Source organism: Protopterus annectens, chromosome 12.part0, assembly GCF_019279795.1.
Source record: "Protopterus annectens isolate FY-2018-M chromosome 12.part0, PAN1.0, whole genome shotgun sequence".
In the NCBI taxonomy this organism is placed as follows: Eukaryota; Metazoa; Chordata; order Ceratodontiformes; family Protopteridae; genus Protopterus; species Protopterus annectens.
Genome location: NC_056746.1, coordinates 850369997 through 850390264, shown reverse-complemented (window position 1 = coordinate 850390264; position 20268 = coordinate 850369997). Strand labels below are relative to the sequence as shown.

Sequence of the window (20268 nt, the reverse complement as noted above, 5' to 3'; positions counted from 1 at the left end):
CATTCATCAACCCCTCAAAGTACTCTTTCCATCTGCTCAACACACTCTCCTCACTTGTGAGTACATTTCCCTCATTATCCTTTATCACCCTTACCTGCTGCACATCTTTACTAGCTCAGTCCCTCTGTCTAGCCAATTGGTACAGGTCCTTTTCTCCCTCCTTAGTGTCCAACCTTCATACGCCTCATCCTTAGCCTTCACCACCTCTCTCTTTGCCATGCATCTCATCTCCTTATACTCTTGTCTACTTTCTTCATCTCTTTGACAATCCCATTTCTTCTTCGCCAACCTCTTTCTCTGTATACACTCCTGCACTTCTTCATTCCACCACCAGGTCTCCTTGTCCTCCTTCCTCTTTCCAGATGTCACACCAAACACCTTTCTAGCCATCTCTCTTACAAGCTCTGCTGTAGTTACCCAGCTATTTGGTAACTCTTCACTGCCACCCAGTGCCTGTCTTAACTCTTCCCTGAACATCACCTCACAATTACCCTTTTTCAATTTCCACCATTTAATCCTTGGTGCTGCCCTCACACTCATCCTCCTCTTCTTGATCACCAGTGTCATCCTACAAACCACCATCCTATGCTGCCTAACTACACTTTCCCCTGCCACCACTTTACAGTCTCCACTCTCCTTCAGACTGGCCCTTCTACATAAGATATAATCCACCTGTGTGCATTTTCCTCCACTCTTGTATGTCACCCTATGCTCCTCCCTCTTGTTAAAATACGTATTCATCACAGCCATGTCCATCCTTTTCACCAAATCCACTACCATCTAACCTTCTGCATTCCTTTGCTTAACACCATACCTGCCCATCACTTCCTCATCCCCTCTGTTCCCTTCACCACATGCCCATTGAAATCTGCTCCAATCACCAGTCTCTCACCCTTGGGTACAGTCATCACCACTTCATCCAACTCACTCCAAAATGTTTCTTTCGCATCCATCGCACACCCAACTTGTGGAGCATATGTACTAACAACATTCATCATTACACCATCAATTTCCAGCTTCATAAACATCGCTCTATCCGACACTATTTTTTACCTCCAAAACACTCTTAGCATACTGTTCCTTCAGGATATTGCCTACTCCATTTCTCCTCCCATCCACACCATGATAAAACAATTTGAACCCACCTCCGATACACATAGCCTTGCTCCCCTTCCATCTGGTCTCTTGCACACACAATATGCCAACCTTCCTTTGGTCCATCATATCAGCTAGCTCTCTCCCTATACCAGTCATACTGCCAACATTCAAAGTTCCGACCCTCACTATCACAGTCTTAGCCTTTACCTGCCTTTGGGCATGCCTTCCCCCCTCTTCTCCTCCTTCTTCAACCAACAGTAGCCCAATTTCCTCCAGCACCCTGTTGGCCAACAGTACTGGTGGCGGTCATTGTTAACCTGGGCCTCGACCGATTTGGTATGTATTTCTGTACAGTTGTCTGCATGTATGATTTGGCAAAATTTTACGCCGGATGCCCTTCCTAACGCAACCCTTCCCATTAATCTGGGCTTGGGACCGGCACAAAGAAATGCACTGACTTGTGATCCATTATTGTCTCAAATAAGTGTGAGTGACTTAAGACACTCAGTGCAGAAGGATATCATAGAGGCATCTTGGAGCTCACTGCTCATATTTCAAATACCTCTCAAACTCTTAGCTCAAGAAATCTGGACAAAACCAAAGATAATGGGGCACAAAGGCCAACAGATGGATGAATAAGCAAACATGCCACAGTCTGACAAAGAAATTAGATGTTTTAATGGGCTTATTTTTAAAATAGCCCTTCATGAATCATATCCTACAAATGAAAGCCTGCGATGTGACATATCGTCATAAGCAATTAAATCACAATTGGGTGTTTATGAGAAGCATTAATTGAACATATGTTTTAGACCTTTGATGAATGCATAGTGTTTGTTTAATATCAGTACTGATAATGTAACTATAGTTTGAGCTGATGTTATGTATTTGCAGAGTTATATATTGTCAGCAGAATAAATTATGATATGAATATACTAAAGTGCCATTACAAACTGATCATTTTGTGGTTGTCTCTGCTGCTTGCTCTTGCTATTTTTATGTTCTTTTGACTTTCTTAGTGGCAGAGCATTTACTTTGTGCATTGTCATATACTTTGTTTTATTATTTGCAGGATTCAGTCAAGGATTCTTTTTTGTATTTTGTCACTGACGACAGCTGCTCAGTTCACTGTACATCTTGGCTGCCTCCATAATAGAGGACTTCACTGGACAGTTAAGTGACTGTTTATCACTTCTTTTTGGACATTCTTTTTGTATTGGGAGCATATCGCTGTTCCTTTCTGCAATATGATTTGCTTCCCATCCTGTAAGTTTGTTGTCCATTCCTGCATTTGATTCCAAAATAAGTCTCTCAGTTGGAAGCCTCAGTGGAAGCCTGATGTGCTTAGCTGGACGTCCTTGCAGCCAGTTAGTGGTGGAGTCTTCTATTTAAAAAGTTATGTATTAGGTGTTTCAAGCTCCAAACAAGCTGTCTTGTTCTTTGGCATTATTCACTTCCTTAATCCTTTGCCTTTTTGTGATTAGAGCATAGTAAGTTAGTGCAGAAGAAAGGAAGGAAATAGAAAGTGTGACTAAGAAGTATACCCCTCCCCTTCACTGCAGGGAAATCTGCATTTGAGATTGGGCAGTAGCATACCAGGGGATTCTGGGCATGTTACATTTTATTTGAAAGTCAAACATCCTTGCAGTTACCCTGAAGTTGTAGCATGTCTACCACATTATCTCCTACCCAATTACTTCAAATGAAAAATGAGAAGGAACGACAAAAAATGAGAAGGAATATGATATTAAGTCTTTGTGGCTGACCTGATAAACTTTTTTGCTGAAAAATGTACATCATCTATTCTGTTCCTAGAGCAAGGCAAAGGAAAGTGGGCAGTAACTGTCTTTATAGTAAGCTGAGCAAAAATATTCCGTTATACATTCTGCTTCTTCCTTTCATTCTTTGAACACAGAATTTCAAAAGTTGGACCATAGCTGAACCATATAGCCGATGGTGTCCCAGGAGAGCTAGCTTTTCAGTCCATGATTGTGGTAGAGCTGTTTTCATTTTGAGCAGGTTGGTCTTCTCCTGAAATGGAGACTAACTCAAAGCTCCTATCTTATTTTGAAACTGGTAACTTTTATTGTTGAGAATGAGTATTCAAAAACTGGACTGTGATTAACCCTAAACTGAATACACCAAAAAGTATGTTCCCTATATTAGCAAAGTCCCAGGTTAAATGGGAACTTTAAATATTTGCTTATTCTTTATTTTTTGTGCCCTCCATATCTGCTACCTCTCTGGTCAACTACTGTAAGTCTTCCCATTCATTCTGTACCTGGCAAGAGCCTATCAAGGCATAACCATCATCAAGACAGCTATTTGGTGATTTTATGTTAAGGCCTACAAGCCCAGTAATGCTACTGAGGGTGCCCTGCAATGGGCATAACATGGTGATAACACTCACTTCTGCAAGGAACATACGCCAACAGACACATTTTTCCCCTTGTAGTAAATGCCTTCATATGTATCCAGTTTTCACTGAGTAACCTACGTAGGTTTTATTTTATGTTGGGTACAGTACAGCTTTACACTGGATGCACTGCTGAAAACGGTGCAGGTTCTTGCACAATTATTACTTCTGAAGCCAAGGGTACAGTTTTCAGCCATAGACACCAACATAGGTTCATTGGCACTTAAAAGGCTATTGATCCGTGAGGTTCTTTAGAAGCTTAGCCATACATTCCCATGAATTTTTAGGTCTTATATTCTAAGTACAACTAATCCAGAGGCAAGCCGAACATTTATATTTTGCCCCCTGTCCATGAGAGACAAGGGTGCTAAACCTGGGGTGAATTTGCAGTTACCCATTCATTCGTCCAGATTGTTTGAGTAGTGTAAGAGAAGTAACTTTGCTTTATTCATGGAACTTGTAAACAAAGACATTGGCAACCTTAAAACACGGGACCCCACCCAGTTTGGGTTTGTGAAGGGCCGATCCTGTCTACGGAACCTGATTGACTTCTTCGAATCAGTCTCCAGAGCCATGGATGAGGGTAAGGCAGTCCACACAGCCTATCTGGACCTCGCCAAAGCCTTTGACACCATCCCCCACTCTGGAATCAAAGATAAACTTACTAAGCTGGGCATTAATCCCTACGTCACTCGATGGGTTGCCAACTGGCTTACTGACAGAACCCACACTGTAAAAGTAGCTGACTCCAAATCCAGCTCCAGACAAGTGACAAGTAGAGTACCTCAGGGTTCAGTCCTGGGACCTCTCTTGTTTGGCTTCTACTTCTCTGAAGTACAGGCCAACACTAAGGGACTCTGGCTAACAAAATTTGCAGATGACTGCAAACTGGGAGCCATTATCGAATCCCCAAATGATGTTGCTACTCTACAAAAGGGCCTTACAGAAACAGATACTTGGTGTCGGAGCCATGGGCTCAAGCTCAATGCCAAGAAATGTATAGTTATCCCCTTTGGGACAAAACATGTACCTGCGAATTACCACATAGGTGGCAGTATACTAAACACTGAAAGTGTGATAAGAGACTTAGGGACACAGGTGGACAGTGGTCTTACCTTCAATAACCACATCGCCACAACAGTCAGGAAAGCCTTCTATGTGGTACACCTCATCACTGAGGGCTTTTCATCCAGAAAAAAGGAGGTCATTGTCCCACTGTACTCATCCCTCATTAGACCCATTATAAAATGCAGTGCCACATTTGGTATGTACCTCTCAAGACATCTGCAACAACTGGAAAGGCCGCAGAAATACCTCACTAAAAGAATCACAGACCTAAAGCAGATGCCCTATGCTGACCGCCTTAAAAAAACTCCAGCTATACTCTGTTACATATTGTCTACTCCGAGGTGATCTCTGCTTAATATACAAGGCCATGTCAAACCCAGAGCTGTTGGACATGCTACACTTAAAGAAATCCCAATCCCTCAGAGCCACACGCTCCAGGGATCTAAACCTCATCATCACAATAAACAAAACATGCTGGGGGGATAGATTCCTGACCCAGAGACTCCCCAGACTCTGGAATAGACCGCCCATACATGTCAAGCAGAGCACCTCTTTGTCCCTCTTCAGAAGGAACCTTGATGACTGGATGGGAGAAATGAAATTCACCCCAGGGATCATGTCAGTCGCCCTGCTAGACAGGGGTCCAGGGAAGTAAATTGTGTGGGAAGAAATATCCAGGGAATTGTTATGGCTAGGCTTGTATAGGCCCTAGGGCCGATAGCCTTTTACCAACCTATGAACCTATGAACCTATGAACTAGTTACCAGTTTTGAAAACATTTTTTAAATGTGTATTCATATCTAACGATCACTTAGCATTTAGTAGTGTCTGATATCTTTTTGGTTTTTAATTATTTTTATATTACGTTGTTATGTAGACAAAAGTGTCAACTAGCTATGTGAGTGATTTCCACTAGTAAGCATGCTTCTAGATTGGCTTTTACCAGCCTGACAATCAAACTTCTCCAAAAAACACATGGACCCATTTACTTCTTTATACTGGTTTGATATTAGCACACTGCATTACTCCATAAGATCTCCCATTTTTCTGGAAAGAATATCTTATTAGTAATCCTTATCTTTTTCCCGGGCATTGAGGGATACAGTTGAGTGCCATTATGCCATTATCCATGACTTAGTCACTGTTTTGTTGAGGATTCAGTGACCCTCCCACTATTGCCTCATAAACATGGTGCAGTTACATATAAGTTAAGCTCCAGTGTATTGCCATATTTCTTCAAAATTGCAAACTCTGCCAGAGTGCATGAACTCTTAGGCTAGACTCATGCTCCAAAGTGCCTGTACATATGAAGCTCACTTATGGGCCTTCCTATAGACACTGTGGCTACATTGGGATGAAACCAATGCCCTTCCCTTAAGATAAGCAGCAAGCTAGCTGCTCACTGCCACCTCTCTCTCCAACTAGATGCTCACTGCCAACTCTCCCCAGCAGGCTGCTCACTACCACCCATCCCCAGCAGGCTGCTCACTGCCACCCCTCCCCAGCAGGCTGCTGACTGTCTCCCCTTCCCAACAGGCTGCTCATTGTCCCCCCTCCCCAGCTAGCTGCTCACTGCCACCCCCTCTCCAACTAGATGCTCATTGCCAACCCTACCCAGCAAGCTGCTCACTGCCACAACTCCCCAGGCTAGCTGGTCACTGACACCCCTCCTCAGCTACCTGCTCACTGGCACCTCTCCCCAGCAGGCTGCTCACTGCCCCCCCCTCCCCAGCAGACTGCTCACTGCCACCCCTCCCCAGCTAACTGCTCACTGCCATCCTTCCCTAGCAGGCTGCTGACTGTCCACCCTCCCAGCAGGCTGTTCACTGTCCCCACTCCCCAGCTAGCTGCTTACTGCCACCCCTCCACAGCTAGCTGTTCACTGCCACCCCTCTATCCAACTAGATGCTCACTGCCAACCCTCCCCAGCAAGCTGGTCACTACCACCCTTCCCCAGGCTAGCTGCTCACTACCACTCCTCCCCAGCAATGTGCTCACTACCACCCCTCCCCAGCTTGCTGCTCGATGCCACCCCTCCCCAGCAGGCTGCTGACTGTCCCCCCTTCCCAGCAGGCTGCTCACTGTCCCCCCTCCTCAGCTAGCTGTTCAATACCACCCCTCCCCAGCTAGATCCTCACTGCCACCCCTCCCCAGCTAGGTGTTCATTGCCACCCCCTCTCCAACTGCCAACCCTCCCCAGCAGGCTGCTCACTGTCCCCCCCTCCCCAGCAGGTTGATCACTGTCAGCCACCCAATTAGATGAACACTGCCACTCCTCCCCAGTTAGCTGCCCACTGCCACCCCTCCCCAGCTAGCTGCTCACTGTTACCTCTCCCCAGTAAGCTGCTCATTGCCACCCCTCCCCAGCAGCCTGATCACTGCCACCCCTCTCCAACTAGCTGATCACTGTCACCCCTCCCCAGCTAGCTCCTCTAGATTTTATGGCAAGTACTTGAATCCATTTATCTGGAGTGGAATTGGATTTCCTGTCATAACTTTTGCAGAAATAGCATCATATTGAATTTTGTTTATGGTAGTGCTTTTGTCTCTCCTGTTACACATTGTTATGCTGCAAAACTCCAGCCCCTATTCAGCCATTTACTACTTTAGTACCTTTTGTCTTTGAAACACAATTACTTTTTCCTGATGAGCCATTTTATCACGAGTGACAGGAGCAGAAATAAGTGTCATGTGTATTGGAAAGAAGAGGAGATTTTTGCTTATGCCTGTTGTGGCATTTGTGCAATGCAAATAGTAGATGATGTGTGCATGTATTTTTCAAGCAGCTCCATGTAATAACTCTAAAAATGACAGTTGACAGTAGGCATAATTTTAGAACTTGGGATTTATAAGTATTTTGTTCCCTTACCTTTATATGAAGCAATTATGGAGGTAGTATATATAGAGGTAAGGGCTGAAAGTAAAGCCTTAATAAAGAGCGTGTATACATGTGGGCCCCCTGCAAACATATAACTAAGGCTGGTAGTCATAGTCGCTTGCACAAATGTGATAGGGGTATTCCTGATACTCACGTAGGTGTATAGCGAAGGCAAGATTCATAGAACCTATTTATGCTAATGTGAAAGGTCTTAAAAATACTGAGATGCAAATGAGTAATGCTGTAAAGCATAGTATGGTAATGAGGTGGTTTTGCAATTCATAGTATAACATGTGCATGAATACACATCCCTTGTTAAATGCAGTGCTTTACCTTTGATATTGGAGTTGCAGTCCACAAATTTGCCCCAGTCATCCCTTCAGTGGTTTGTCCAAGTATGCACAAGCACTTCCATGATACAAAAATGAATTATTTCTCCCAATAACCCCTTCAGTAGTTTGTATTAAATATGGCTAAGTACTAAAATGACACAATAAATTATTTTGCCCAGTAATCACTTCAACAGTCTGACCATGTATGCACAAGCACTTTCCTGACAAACAAATAAATTATTTCTCCAAGCAAACCTTTCAATAGCATTTCCTAGTATGCATAAGCACCAAAATGAAACATTTCCCCAAGCAACCCCTTCGGTAACATGCCCAGGTATGCATAAGCACCAAAATGAAACATTCCCTCAAGCAACCCCTTCAGTACAATATCCAAGTATGCACAAGCTCTAAAATGAAACATTTCCCCAAGTTACCCATTCAGTACGATGCCCTAGTATGCACAAGCACAAAAATGAAACAGTTACCCAAGCAATCCCTTCATTAATATATCCAGGTATGCACAAACACTAAAATGAAACATTTCTCCAAGTGACCCATTCAGTACTATGCCCTAGTATGCACAAGCACAAAAATGAAACAGTTACCCAAGCAATCCCTTCATTAATATATCCAGGTATGCACAAACACTAAAATGAAACATTTCCCCAAGCGATCCTTTCAGTAAATGCCCATGAATGCACAAGCATCAAAATGAAGTATTCACCTGAGTGGCCCTTTCAGTAAAAATGTCCAGGTATGCAGAATCACCAACTAATCTCCCATCACATTTATGTATTCTCCTTGAAAACTCCTGCTTACTGGGAAATTTTCAGGGGTATTTACACACTTTGTATACAAATTAGCTTATTATAGATTAGTGTATATAAATCAAACTTGCGCGTATGTGTAAAGCTCCTTACCAGTGTAGTAGCTGTCCCATAGCATGTATATTTTTGTGATGGGGAGTGTTCATAAAAAGGCCTCTACCTTTCCATAGTCATCCTGAAAGTCTAGGATTTGCATAACTATGTAGCTCTGCTCTTTGCCAATCACTTCTATGAAAATGCAATGCCCTGGACTATGAAAACCACCTAAGAATATTCCACATTCCTGAATTGTGCCTGTACACCAAATAATTCACAATTACAATAGGAAGCCTTATCTTACCTCTATCTATACAGCAAATGTATGGTTTATAAAGTCTCGTTCTCAGAGACAGAACATTTTGTTACATTTTCATAACTTCCCCTGAGCTGCATGACCTCAGTAGATATAATATAAAGAAGGGTGATGCAGGGGGTGATGCTCCCTGAATCTCAGCATGGAGGCCTGCTGTCACTTCAACCAAGGATGATATAGTGCTTTTTTATCAGTTTTTAGTGAAATAGTCCTTGTGTTAACAATGACTAGAAAAACTGTTTTATATCCATCTATAGGCATACACATAAACTGTTTTAATAGTTCATTATGTGTGTGTATGTATGAGTGTGTGCGTGTCTGTGTGTCTCTGTGTATACTTGTCAACAGTCTAAAGGCAGTATTAAGTATACATGACTTTTATTTGTTTGTTAGAAGAGCTGGTACAAAATCTATTTTTCACCTACTTCTTTGTCCCCTTGTTTGTTAAACACGTATTAAATCTTATCCAATTAATGTGTGTTTTGTTTTCCAATGTATGCTAATAACGTGTCAAGTGCAAGAAGTCATTTCTGTGACCATAAGCTAAATCCGTCAAATCTTCACGCAGTTTGTAAAAAGTAATTTTTCCCTGAACTAGAAACTGCAAGCTTAGCTTTAATGTAGTGCTGAAAGGCAAGGTGCTGTAATCTAGCTTCAGATATGTGCAAATAACAAAATTGTTTTGTAATAAGAGTATCACGTTTGTATGTGAATCTTACATTTTCTAGGTGCACAGCTCTTTATAAAAAGTGTGATGGCTTCCTTTTTTTGTGAAACATTAAATACTAATGAGCATCTGAAAAACTATACTACCAAATATGCTTTCTGGAAACTTTAACAAGGTGAGCTCAGAAATGTATGGGTTGTTATGCTGTATGTTTTAAGCCTGAAGCTGGCAGAAGTAACACGGGCATATAACACTGAGCACTTCAAGGACTATGGGTAATGCAGTTTTGACAACTTTCTTTTAGTAGTATAGCTCAAAAAATGAAGGCTGCAAGCAGCTAAAATGTTCATCCAGTAGATCTGGTTATGAATCTCTCGATTTCCACTTGCAAACTGTGATTTGTTTCTGAAACTTCAGATCTTCTCTAAAACTGTTATTTCATTAAGCATTGTTAATTCTGGAACTGTAGCAGTCTCACTGTTGTCATTATTATTATTTATTTATTTTTATTAGTTTAGAGGCTGTGCAGGTAGCAACACCTCATGTCATATAGATTAGTTGATTAACCTCATGTGATCAAGCCATTTCTTATTTAAGGACTGAATAAATGGTTCTAATTATTTTCTGATGAAGTCCAAGGCTTTTGGATAAAAGTGCTTAAAATTTTAATAAACAAGGTGAATTTTAATGGCTCGGTGAACCATGTCTTCAGTCATTGTACACAGGTGGCAAAACTATCAACACTGGCTTGACTGGTCACACAATTCCAGATATTGTGTTTTTGTAAACAGTTAACAAAGGCCCACACTGCCTACTTGAGATGAGGGAGATCCCCCAGCCTTTTTTTAACTTAATGCACACCTGGATTTTGCCACAGCTCTTTAACAAAGCTTGATCCCCCTGATGGTAGAGTAACAAAACAGCTTCAGCACAACTATATTCTCGTAGTATCACTTTCTGGCTGCAGAACTGATTTGGTTAATTGTGCTTCGGCTGGTCATAGTTATTACAAGGAAAAATGACATTTGGTCATCATATTCTACATGGAACTGTGTATCCTTGGCAACTATTTGACAGTATTTCTCATCCTCATTTTGCAGTCAGGTCTGTATGCCTTCTTCCAGCATGCATTTTGATACCACTGTTGTTTAACTTGCTCTCAACCAGCCCTGAAACTTCTGAGTTCTGCAGACAGGTTTTACCTAACCATATTTCTCACACTTGTTTCCAACCTATTTTTATGCATACAGCAGTTTGATCCAGGCATGCCTGGGGTCTCGTTCTTTGGTCATTGGGACAATCTTCAGAATTAATTCTTATTAATGACACTCTTAAGGTCAGACAGTTAATGCAGAAGATTAAGGCTCTGCGCTATTAATGAACTGTTTCCTGTCTACAAGGTTTGATACCTTCCACCTCCATTTGCATACTATGTCACTCTGAGCAAGTCACTTAATCAAACAGTGCTCCTAGGTTGCTCTGTAAAAAGATAAAACAAGATAAAAAAATATGGGACCCAGTGGCCTTATCTGGTCAAAAATGTGCCTAAATCTTCAGAAGATATCACATCAGTTAGCAGCCCAGGATAAATATTGCTTCTGTCACAAGACCTTTTTTAGCTAGTTAGACAGCCTACAGAGCATCACAACATGACATGCATTGTGCTCTGCTTACAGGTAAGACTTACAGCCCCCTGCTTTTACCTTTTCTTAACATGACAAATCTTAAGTATGGATTCAACATGATTTTCCTAAATTGGTTAAATGCCTTTAGAAAATATTAAAGCACAATGGCCAGATGGACATTCTCTCAGGGTCATCAGGAATCAGGCTAGTGTATTCACAGCGCCCCTGAGTGAGGATTTCCACAGGCCACTTGCCAGCATACCAGAAGCCAAGGAAATACTGGCCTTTTAACTTAACAACCATAGTAGTGAATGTCATTAACTGCATCCTGATAATAAGTTTGAAAGCATTTCTACAGGACAATCTCCAGGGCAGCAACCAGCAAACACTCATGCACAGAAAGGGCTAACATTCAAACCTGATCCAGTTTTATGATTGTGTTACAGTTTAGTCTGACAAGAGAGAACCAGAAGGTGTCATTTACCTAGACTTCAGCAATGCTTTTGAATCTCTCCTACAAAGGAGGCTCATAGTAATATTGGAGAAGTGGGGCTAAGACCAATACTGAGGTACTGGATGGCTGCATAGGTATACAGTAGGACATAGAGGGATGTGATGAGCTGGACAATGTCAGAAATTAGAGAGGTAAATGGTGGAGTGCCACAATGGTATGTCCTGAGTCCAGTATACTTATTGGTGTTTGTCTCAGACATACCCGAGAGAATAGTGAACAACAACAACCTTTTTATTGATTACACAATGATAATTGTAACAATTAAAGATGGAGGAAGAGTTCAGTAGAGTATATGGAAAGACTGAATGATTAAGGAGAAAGGTGGCAGCTGAGGTTAAGTTCAAACAAATGCCAAGTACTGCATTTGGGCTACAGCAGCCCTGGTGTAAAGTATCACTTAAGAAGACTGCAGCTGATAGCAGCTGAGTGGCATCGAGCATACCTGGGCTGTCCAAATGAGTGAACAGGCAGTAGCAATAGCAAGCAGAATGATGCCATGCTTCCTCAGGGAGATAGATTCCAGAAGAAAAGAGATAATGCTGCCACTCTACAGGAGCTTGCTCAGTCCTTACTTTTGGTAATGTGTGCAGTTCTGGAGGCCACATAAGGAAAAGAACATCAGGTTCCAGGATGTAGGTCTGAATGAAGCTACTAGAAACATCTCTATAATGGGTGAAAAGCAATATGATCAAAGGAATCACTGGCAGCAGATTGTCGAGACAAACGTCTCATCGCCTCTGAAAGTACTTTTGAAAAAGAGGGTTGTAAAACCAGGGAATGGACTTGATGGTGAAGAGAGGCTTAAATGAAGCATTCAATAAGTCATGAGATAAGTGGAAAGAGGCTTAGGCAGAAGGTTGAGATGGTAGAGAAGTAGATTATGAAGACACCTAAAAAGGCAAGACTAACTAGGCTTATTGTCTGCTTCTACTGTCAAACTAATTTAATGTAATGGTTGTAAATCAAAGGACCACATTTATCCACACCAACAGCTGATCAATACACCTTTATTTTGGACTCTGTTTTATTCTTAGATTAATCTAAATGGCAGAGTTTATCAAACATACTATACATATACATAGCACATGCTCTTAGACTGTGACTGCATAACAACTGTTTAAAATATGCTTTGGTAAGGTACAAAATACATTGTCAACAGACTTCTCCTATTATTAATATGTTTCTTCTCATCAGGAAGTAGGCAGGTATATTTAAAATATGTAATGTATAATATCTACGGAATAATTCCTATATCTTGATACTGTATAACACAATGCAAGTCACAGTGGGATTTTCCCTCGTTTCTTGAATACACAACTGAGTAAGTTCAGTTTTGTAAGAGGTAGCTAAGTAAATCTTCTAAAGAATTGCATACAGGCACACAGACACATACATGCACACATGAACACATAAGCTCATGCCCACACACATATAAAAGTACACAACACATGCACAAATCACATACACACATACTCTCTATATGCAGAATGTGATTGTGACCCTTAGAAAAGGATTACTTTCAAATAAATCAAATGCCTTCTTGCCACTTGTTAACAATTGTCCACTGCATGATACAGAAATGTTTTGACCTATGAACTTAGTAGGCTTTCTTAGCTTATTTATAACCAACTTAAAAAACGTATGCACTGATACCAGTAAATCATTCTTGCTCCTGGGCTATAGCAGTTTCTCCATACTATTGTTGTTAGTAGAATTTCATAAAATGTACTTTTCAGACAAATGCAGCAGTTGGGGAATAAAGTTCATCTTAAATATAATGAATCTACTAAGCAATCTTTTATAATAGAATTTGAACATGTACTTGAAATACAGTCACTGTGGAAAGGGATGTTCATGCATAGTATGTTAAACACAATTCTCCTTAAAGGGGCATGTTAACTCAGAATTCTTAAAGTCCTTCTCAAGTGCCTTCTCCTTTTCCCCTGTATGTGGCACTTTGAAATATGGTTCATCACTGAAGCACTGGTCATCTGTTGGCTGTGTTAAAAAAGGTATTTTCATTGTATATCCTGTTAGGCAGCCACCAACTAGAGCTGTAGCAATTGTCACTGCCAGTGCTGCAGCTTGGTAAAGGGCCTGATCTGATGCTCTTCGGCCAAACCCTGCCTTCAGTGCTGGGAAGTCATGCAGGAGCTCTTGCAGCCTTGGATCATCTACCTGTGGACTCATGTGTGGGAATGTTTCATAAAGGCTAAGTCCATAATTTTCCTCAGATGACAGCAAGATGCATACAATGCCTGCAATGGCTGATATAATTCCTGGAATTCCATGCAGGTTGTTGATGCCACACTGATCTTGGATCTTCAGTTTCTTGGCCAAAAATGGAGTTAAGTATTCAAAGCCAAGAGTACAAGCCATGCCGCCCAGGCATCCCAATGTAATCGCACCAGCTGGAGAAATCATCATGTCAGCGACAGCCCCAATGGCTACTCCACCCGCAAGGGTAGCATTCTGAATGTGAGCCATCTTGATCTTACCCTTTTCATCTAATACAATGGAAATTACAAATGCAGTCACTGTGGAGGCACTGAGTGACAGGAAGGTGTGAAGCGCTGCTCTGTGTTGATCATCTCCTTTCAGGGCAACTGCAGAATTAAATGTTGGCCAGAAAACCCACAGTAAAAGTGTTCCTAGCATAGCCAGAAGGTCTGACTGGTAGGACGGACCATCCTTTGGATGGCCCTGGGTTAAACCAGACCTGTAGAGAACTCTGGTGACTGTCAGTCCAAAGAATGCTGCAAACACATGGATAATAATAGATCCCCCAACATCACTGACCTTTAGAAACTCTCCAACAACCCACTCCAAGGTTGAATATATAGGGACTTCCAGTAAGATTAAAACAACAAGTTGTGCAGGACTTGTTTTTCCTAGTACAGCCCCAAAAGAAATCAGGATTGCAGCACAGGCAAACTCAGCAGCCAAGATGTTGTAAAGTCCAATGTGAATCTTGCCATCATGGTAGAAGTGGAAGAAACCCTGCACAATGACAGCCCATTGGATGGTGAGGTTAGCCATCAAAAAATTGAATGCAACTCCTGCAAAGCCATATTGTTTCATAAATGCATACAGGAAGCTAAAACCTATAAAAATCATGGCATGTACATCCAAAAACACTGGAAATACTTCATTCACCTGATTCTGTGTACCGTCAGTCAAATTTGTTTGAGATTTGGCATCTGTGTGTTCATCATAAGTCACAAAGATAGCAAAAAGCACAAGCAAAGCTACCTGGAATAGAACTATGGCACAAGGTAACCTGTGCCAGACACTGGTAGAATTTATTTTTGACATATTCCACTCAATTCAGAAAGCAATATAGTTGCATAATACAGCATGCAGAGGCATATAGTCTCTGTGTCTTGTCCACATAAAACTATGTACTGATATAAAAGATTTTATTTGTCAAGAGCTGTGTTCCTATTGGTTGACTGAACAAAACACACAACTTGTGACCTCTTTCAGTTCTGGGAACTTGAACTTTGAGCAGTTTTACTGTTTGCTGTTTACAAGTTATCATTTATTTTATGCAATAGCACACATACAATAGTCTGTGCTTCTTTAATATTCATCACCAAAAACTGGTAATACAGAGAAGATTTCTAATAGTTTAAGATACAGGAAATTTCTATGTAAAGAATCTTGCTAATGCGTGAACAGGGGTATTCAGTCCTTTCCAATTTACTGTAATCCTATTGCCAGAAAAAAAAGACAGAAATTAATTTGCTCATTCAGCAACATGCACAGATATGCCAGCCTGATTATAATCATTCCCATGTAGTTATGTAATTGGTTTGCCCTTTGCTCAGAAGAATTTATGATAAACTGCTGGCTTGATGTACAAGGTACAAGAACAACAAGGAAAACCCTAAGATATAACAGCTTTCAGTGCTAAGTAATATCTGAATAAAATATGTTCTTTCTGAAGTAGCACTACAGTCCCCTGCAAAAGACTTGATAAATTAATTTCATGATCCTTGCTCTGGACTGCCTGCAGCTTCAATAATTTTACAGTCAGTTGTGAAGGAGCAATGTTATTGTTTCTCTGCAAAGCTTTGTGGAAGTGAAAACTTTAGGATGTGTGTAACATAACACAAAGAGTATTCCAATTGTATTCATTCTGTATATAAGGAATTGTTATGCTGCGTGGAGGCTGAGGTACATATTAGCCAGAGAGGCTGCACAGAGAGGTACATAATGAACGTTGGATGTATGTGAACTCTGTTAATTCAAGTGCCTTATTTATTATCACAAACATTTTGAGTTCCATAAAGCAATGCAGAGAGGGGTTACCTTACTAATATGGAAGGCCACATCCTGCAGTCCAATGGCCTGCATATGTATACAGTGAAAAGCAGGAAAATACCTCTGTTTAGCTATTACATAACAGCTCATCTTGGAGGGCACAGACCATGAGCTTCTTGAAGTACAAAATGTGTTTTCAGACATCCATACAAGATCTGCATGAAATTTAGAGATAAGTAGGTAAGACATGAGTAGAATGATTAATGAGCAATGTGCTGCAGTGGTTCTGTCAAAAAAGATGTTATATTTAACTATTCCCTGCAAGGTATGGATTCTTTCTGGCCATAGTATCTACATTGCCCGTATTAGAAATGCAGCCCTGTACCAGAAATGTCCTAAAGCTATTACTCCAAGCCATTTGCTGAACACACTGAAAACTGGATTCATAGGTTCATAAGTTCATGCTAGGCTAATGACCCCCAGAGTCTTTAAAAGCCTAGCCATGCAACCCAACCCAGTTTTGTACCAGAGATCCTTGGACACCTGTGTAGTGGATTATGTTAGTAAGGAGGTAGATAAGCATTGTGTGTGTCAGGTATGTTACTTGGGGATTAATTTACTTATTGTCGACCTCTGTCCATCAGAGACATAGGGGCCAGGCCAGAGGTGAACTTGTGATTTCTCATCCAGTGATTAAGATTTATTTTAAAAAAGGTCAGGGATGTACTCTGTTTCACATAGATGGGGAGCTTATTCCATAGCGCAAGAATCCTTTGAGACACATATTCCCTCCAACAAGTTCTATTTATGTTTCAGATAAAGTTCAGGTACTTGGATCTAGTGTTTCTGGTGTTGTTTGTCTTGCAGATGTGCAAGAGAGCCATCAGAGCTGGATCTGATGACTTCTTATGTGCTAAGCATAAATCATCTCTCAGTAACATGTAGGAGACTGAGTACAGAGAGAGGACCTTAAGGTAATCTGTGTAAGACAGGGTATTCATACCCTGGATTCTCCTAATGAAGAACCACTGAGGCCATTCTAACTGTTGCAAGTGCCTAGCAAGGTACATGCCAAAGGGGACATAGTACTTAATGATGGGACTGATAAGAGCTGAGTAGAGTGGTACTATTACTTCCTTGGACCTGGATGCCATACCCTTACTTATGAATTGGGAGACATAGAATGATTTTCTTACTGTCTTGTCTACATGTTCGTTAAATGACAGATTACTATCTACATATGTTCCCATATCCCTAACTACTGGATCAACACTTAGGGGTGTTTCTTTGATGAAGTAATTAGCTTGGGTGGTTGCTTTTCCAGTGGTCACTATAATACACTTTTTTGCATTCAGTTTTAATCCATAGCTTTCACACCAGTCATTTGTTGATGTTAGACCCTCTTGTAGAATGTTGGTGAAGTGGGGGGAATCTATGATAGCTCACAGTTTACAGTCATCTGTGAACTTGGTGAGTCAGAGGCCTTTGAAATTATGAGAAGTAGATGACAAACAGGAGTGAGCCTATCACAGAGCCCTGGGGCACTTCTCTGGTGACCGGTCTCTTGGTGGAGGTGGTCTCACCAATCCTGACTGTCTGTAGTGTCCTAGTTTGATAGTGAGGCTTCATTAGTTGAATCCTCACTACTGAAATTCTGCAACAAGGGCTACCTGCTACACAAAGTAATTAGAAAAGAGGGAACATGAGTTGAAGATTCATAAAACATGCAGAAAATAAAATAGGTGGATATTTCTCATTTGTCTATTCACTTGTTTAGTATGAAAATCTGAACTTCACCTTATAGAAGAATATTCCTAAAAAATCTTTGTTTATTCCCAAAATGCATTTTAAGCAGGTATATTTCTGAATGTTTGGCTGCTACTAATGCAATAAAATAGGCTCAACACCTAAATCTGTGAAGGCTGGTGTCTTTTGATATGTGACAGACAGTGATGTCCATCAGTTTAGTACCTCCAATGAATTCTTCATAGACTGCCATTATATTAGCTGTCTGTGCCTGCTGTTTTCCCCTACTATACTAAATTTAATTAGCTGTGCATATATATGTTACCTCTAGGTCCACAGAAATGGCAGAATGGTAAATGGAAAAAAGTTGCATTGTTATATATTTTTTAGAAATAATATAAGCTTATGGGTAAACTTTGTGTTATTGTTTTATATGGTGTCATGTACATTTGTACTGTTACAAAAGGAGACGACAGGAACAAAAGAATAAAGTCAAAATGTAAAGCTATGTTTCATTTGAAAAAAATATAGAACGAATATCATTCAGATTCTGAGAAACAGTACACAAAAAAGAAAGACATATCCAGGATTCAATAGACTCATTGTAGGGTTCGCACAGAGCCTACACTGACTTTACATGTTTGCAAGGTGGTGCGAGACAAGTGGTAGTGCACACTGCACATCAGGAAACTGTGTAATCAAACATGGATACAATTCTGTTTAAAGCAGAGCACCTACGGTCCGCAGATTTGCATGGAATGCCGCAATGACCATCAGGGCTTCACAGATACCTGTGAATCTGTTACTGCAACATATCTCCACAAAGGCCAACACAATGCGGGGACATTTACAAAGAAATAAGGAAATATTTACCAAAGATGTTGCATAGACATGTGGTTGAATGAAACTCAAACATATTGGTCATCCTAACCACTAACTTAAAAATAAAAAACATATACCACCTCCAAAAGTAGAAATGGAATACAAAAAAATCTGAGATACTTTATTAAAAACATTGAGTGCTTTTGCCTATATACATCCAGGGCTTCTTCAGAGTAAAAACCATAAAACACACAGACAGTATAAATATTACAAATTAATCACATGACCTGTCATCCTCTTTGAGCAAGAGATATGGACAAAGGCATATATAATCTGGCGATAAAAGGACAAAATAGGGACAGATTTTTAATATTGTACTTCCAAACTTAGAAAGGTGATAGAACAAATAAGTTGTAAATTATCATGAACTTTTTGAAGAGCATGAAGTTTGAAACTCAAATGTCAGTCATCAGTCTCTGACTTTGCTTCACAATGACATGCTAATGATTTGCCAGAAAACAAAAATATTATGAGGAAAAGGTCACAAATATGTAACAAAAAGTGGACATTCTGCACAATTCAGGACAGTTGAGAGGTATGCACTCAAATGTATGTAATAGTGAGTCACAGCCCAGAGTTCATCCCAGTGATATGGCAGAAAGCCACAAATTTGATAAGGAAAACAACTGGACATCCTGGGAATATCTGGGCACTTGAGAGGCATGAATGTAAAGTATATGGTCCAAACACAGTACAGAACAGTGTACCTACAGTGCAGAGTATTGTGATATTCCATTCATGGCATTCTGTTCTGAAGCTGTGTTAATGATCTATAACAGGACACGGACGGCCATGTAAAATGATCACTCAGGGGAAGTGTGCGCATTGAAGTGGGACACACAGATGAATTGCAGGAATGAATACAGGGAAAAAGAACAGGTAAAACTCCCTCATGTATAATAGAGTAGGGCATGCCAGTGGAAGATGGTTGCAGCAGCAACACCAAGCACATATCTATATGCTAGAGTATGGACTGTACAATGAAAATGTGTTGTCTGTGACTGTCACACAAGGTGCTTTAACAATAGGGAGGATGTCTGTGTGAAATAAGCATCCTTACATGAATAATGCAGAGGACGTCTTATCAGGAATTTGACATGCAGTTGGGGTAGGGTGCATATTGTGAAAGTATGCAAACTGATATGCCTGAATATGAGTGTACACTCAGCAGAGGTCTTCAGCAAGGTGGTCACAGGCAAAGGATCATGGAAAACATTACAAGAATGAATCACAATCATGGACAATATCAGAATAATACTAACACTAGTCCCATGCCTCTGACATAACATATATGATGTAGAGTGATAAGAGATGAGCCTGCACACACACACACACACACACACACACACACACACACACACACACACACACACACACACACACACACACACACACACACTAGAACAACTATTATGATACATCATTACCACACACACTGTCCTGGCACTATAATATCTGCAGGAGGTGTTAAGAGGGACACTGCTATACCTTTATGCAACATTAGGGGCAATACGGGCTAGCTGCCTTGTGTGTATGACATATATATATAGAGAGAGGGAGAGATGGCACAATCCACACTGTCACAAATGATATACAT

General features: G+C 40.8%; 1 protein-coding gene across 1 annotated transcript; it reads right to left on the bottom strand.

The window, feature by feature from the left end:
- Positions 1 to 12768: 12768 nt before the first annotated feature.
- Positions 12769 to 15149, bottom strand: LOC122817357 (ammonium transporter Rh type A-like). Its single transcript, XM_044090560.1, has one exon. It carries the CDS (start codon positions 15090 to 15092, stop codon positions 13644 to 13646), a length of 1449 nt encoding a protein of 482 aa, XP_043946495.1. The 5' UTR covers positions 15093 to 15149; the 3' UTR covers positions 12769 to 13643.
- Positions 15150 to 20268: the final 5119 nt, after the last annotated feature.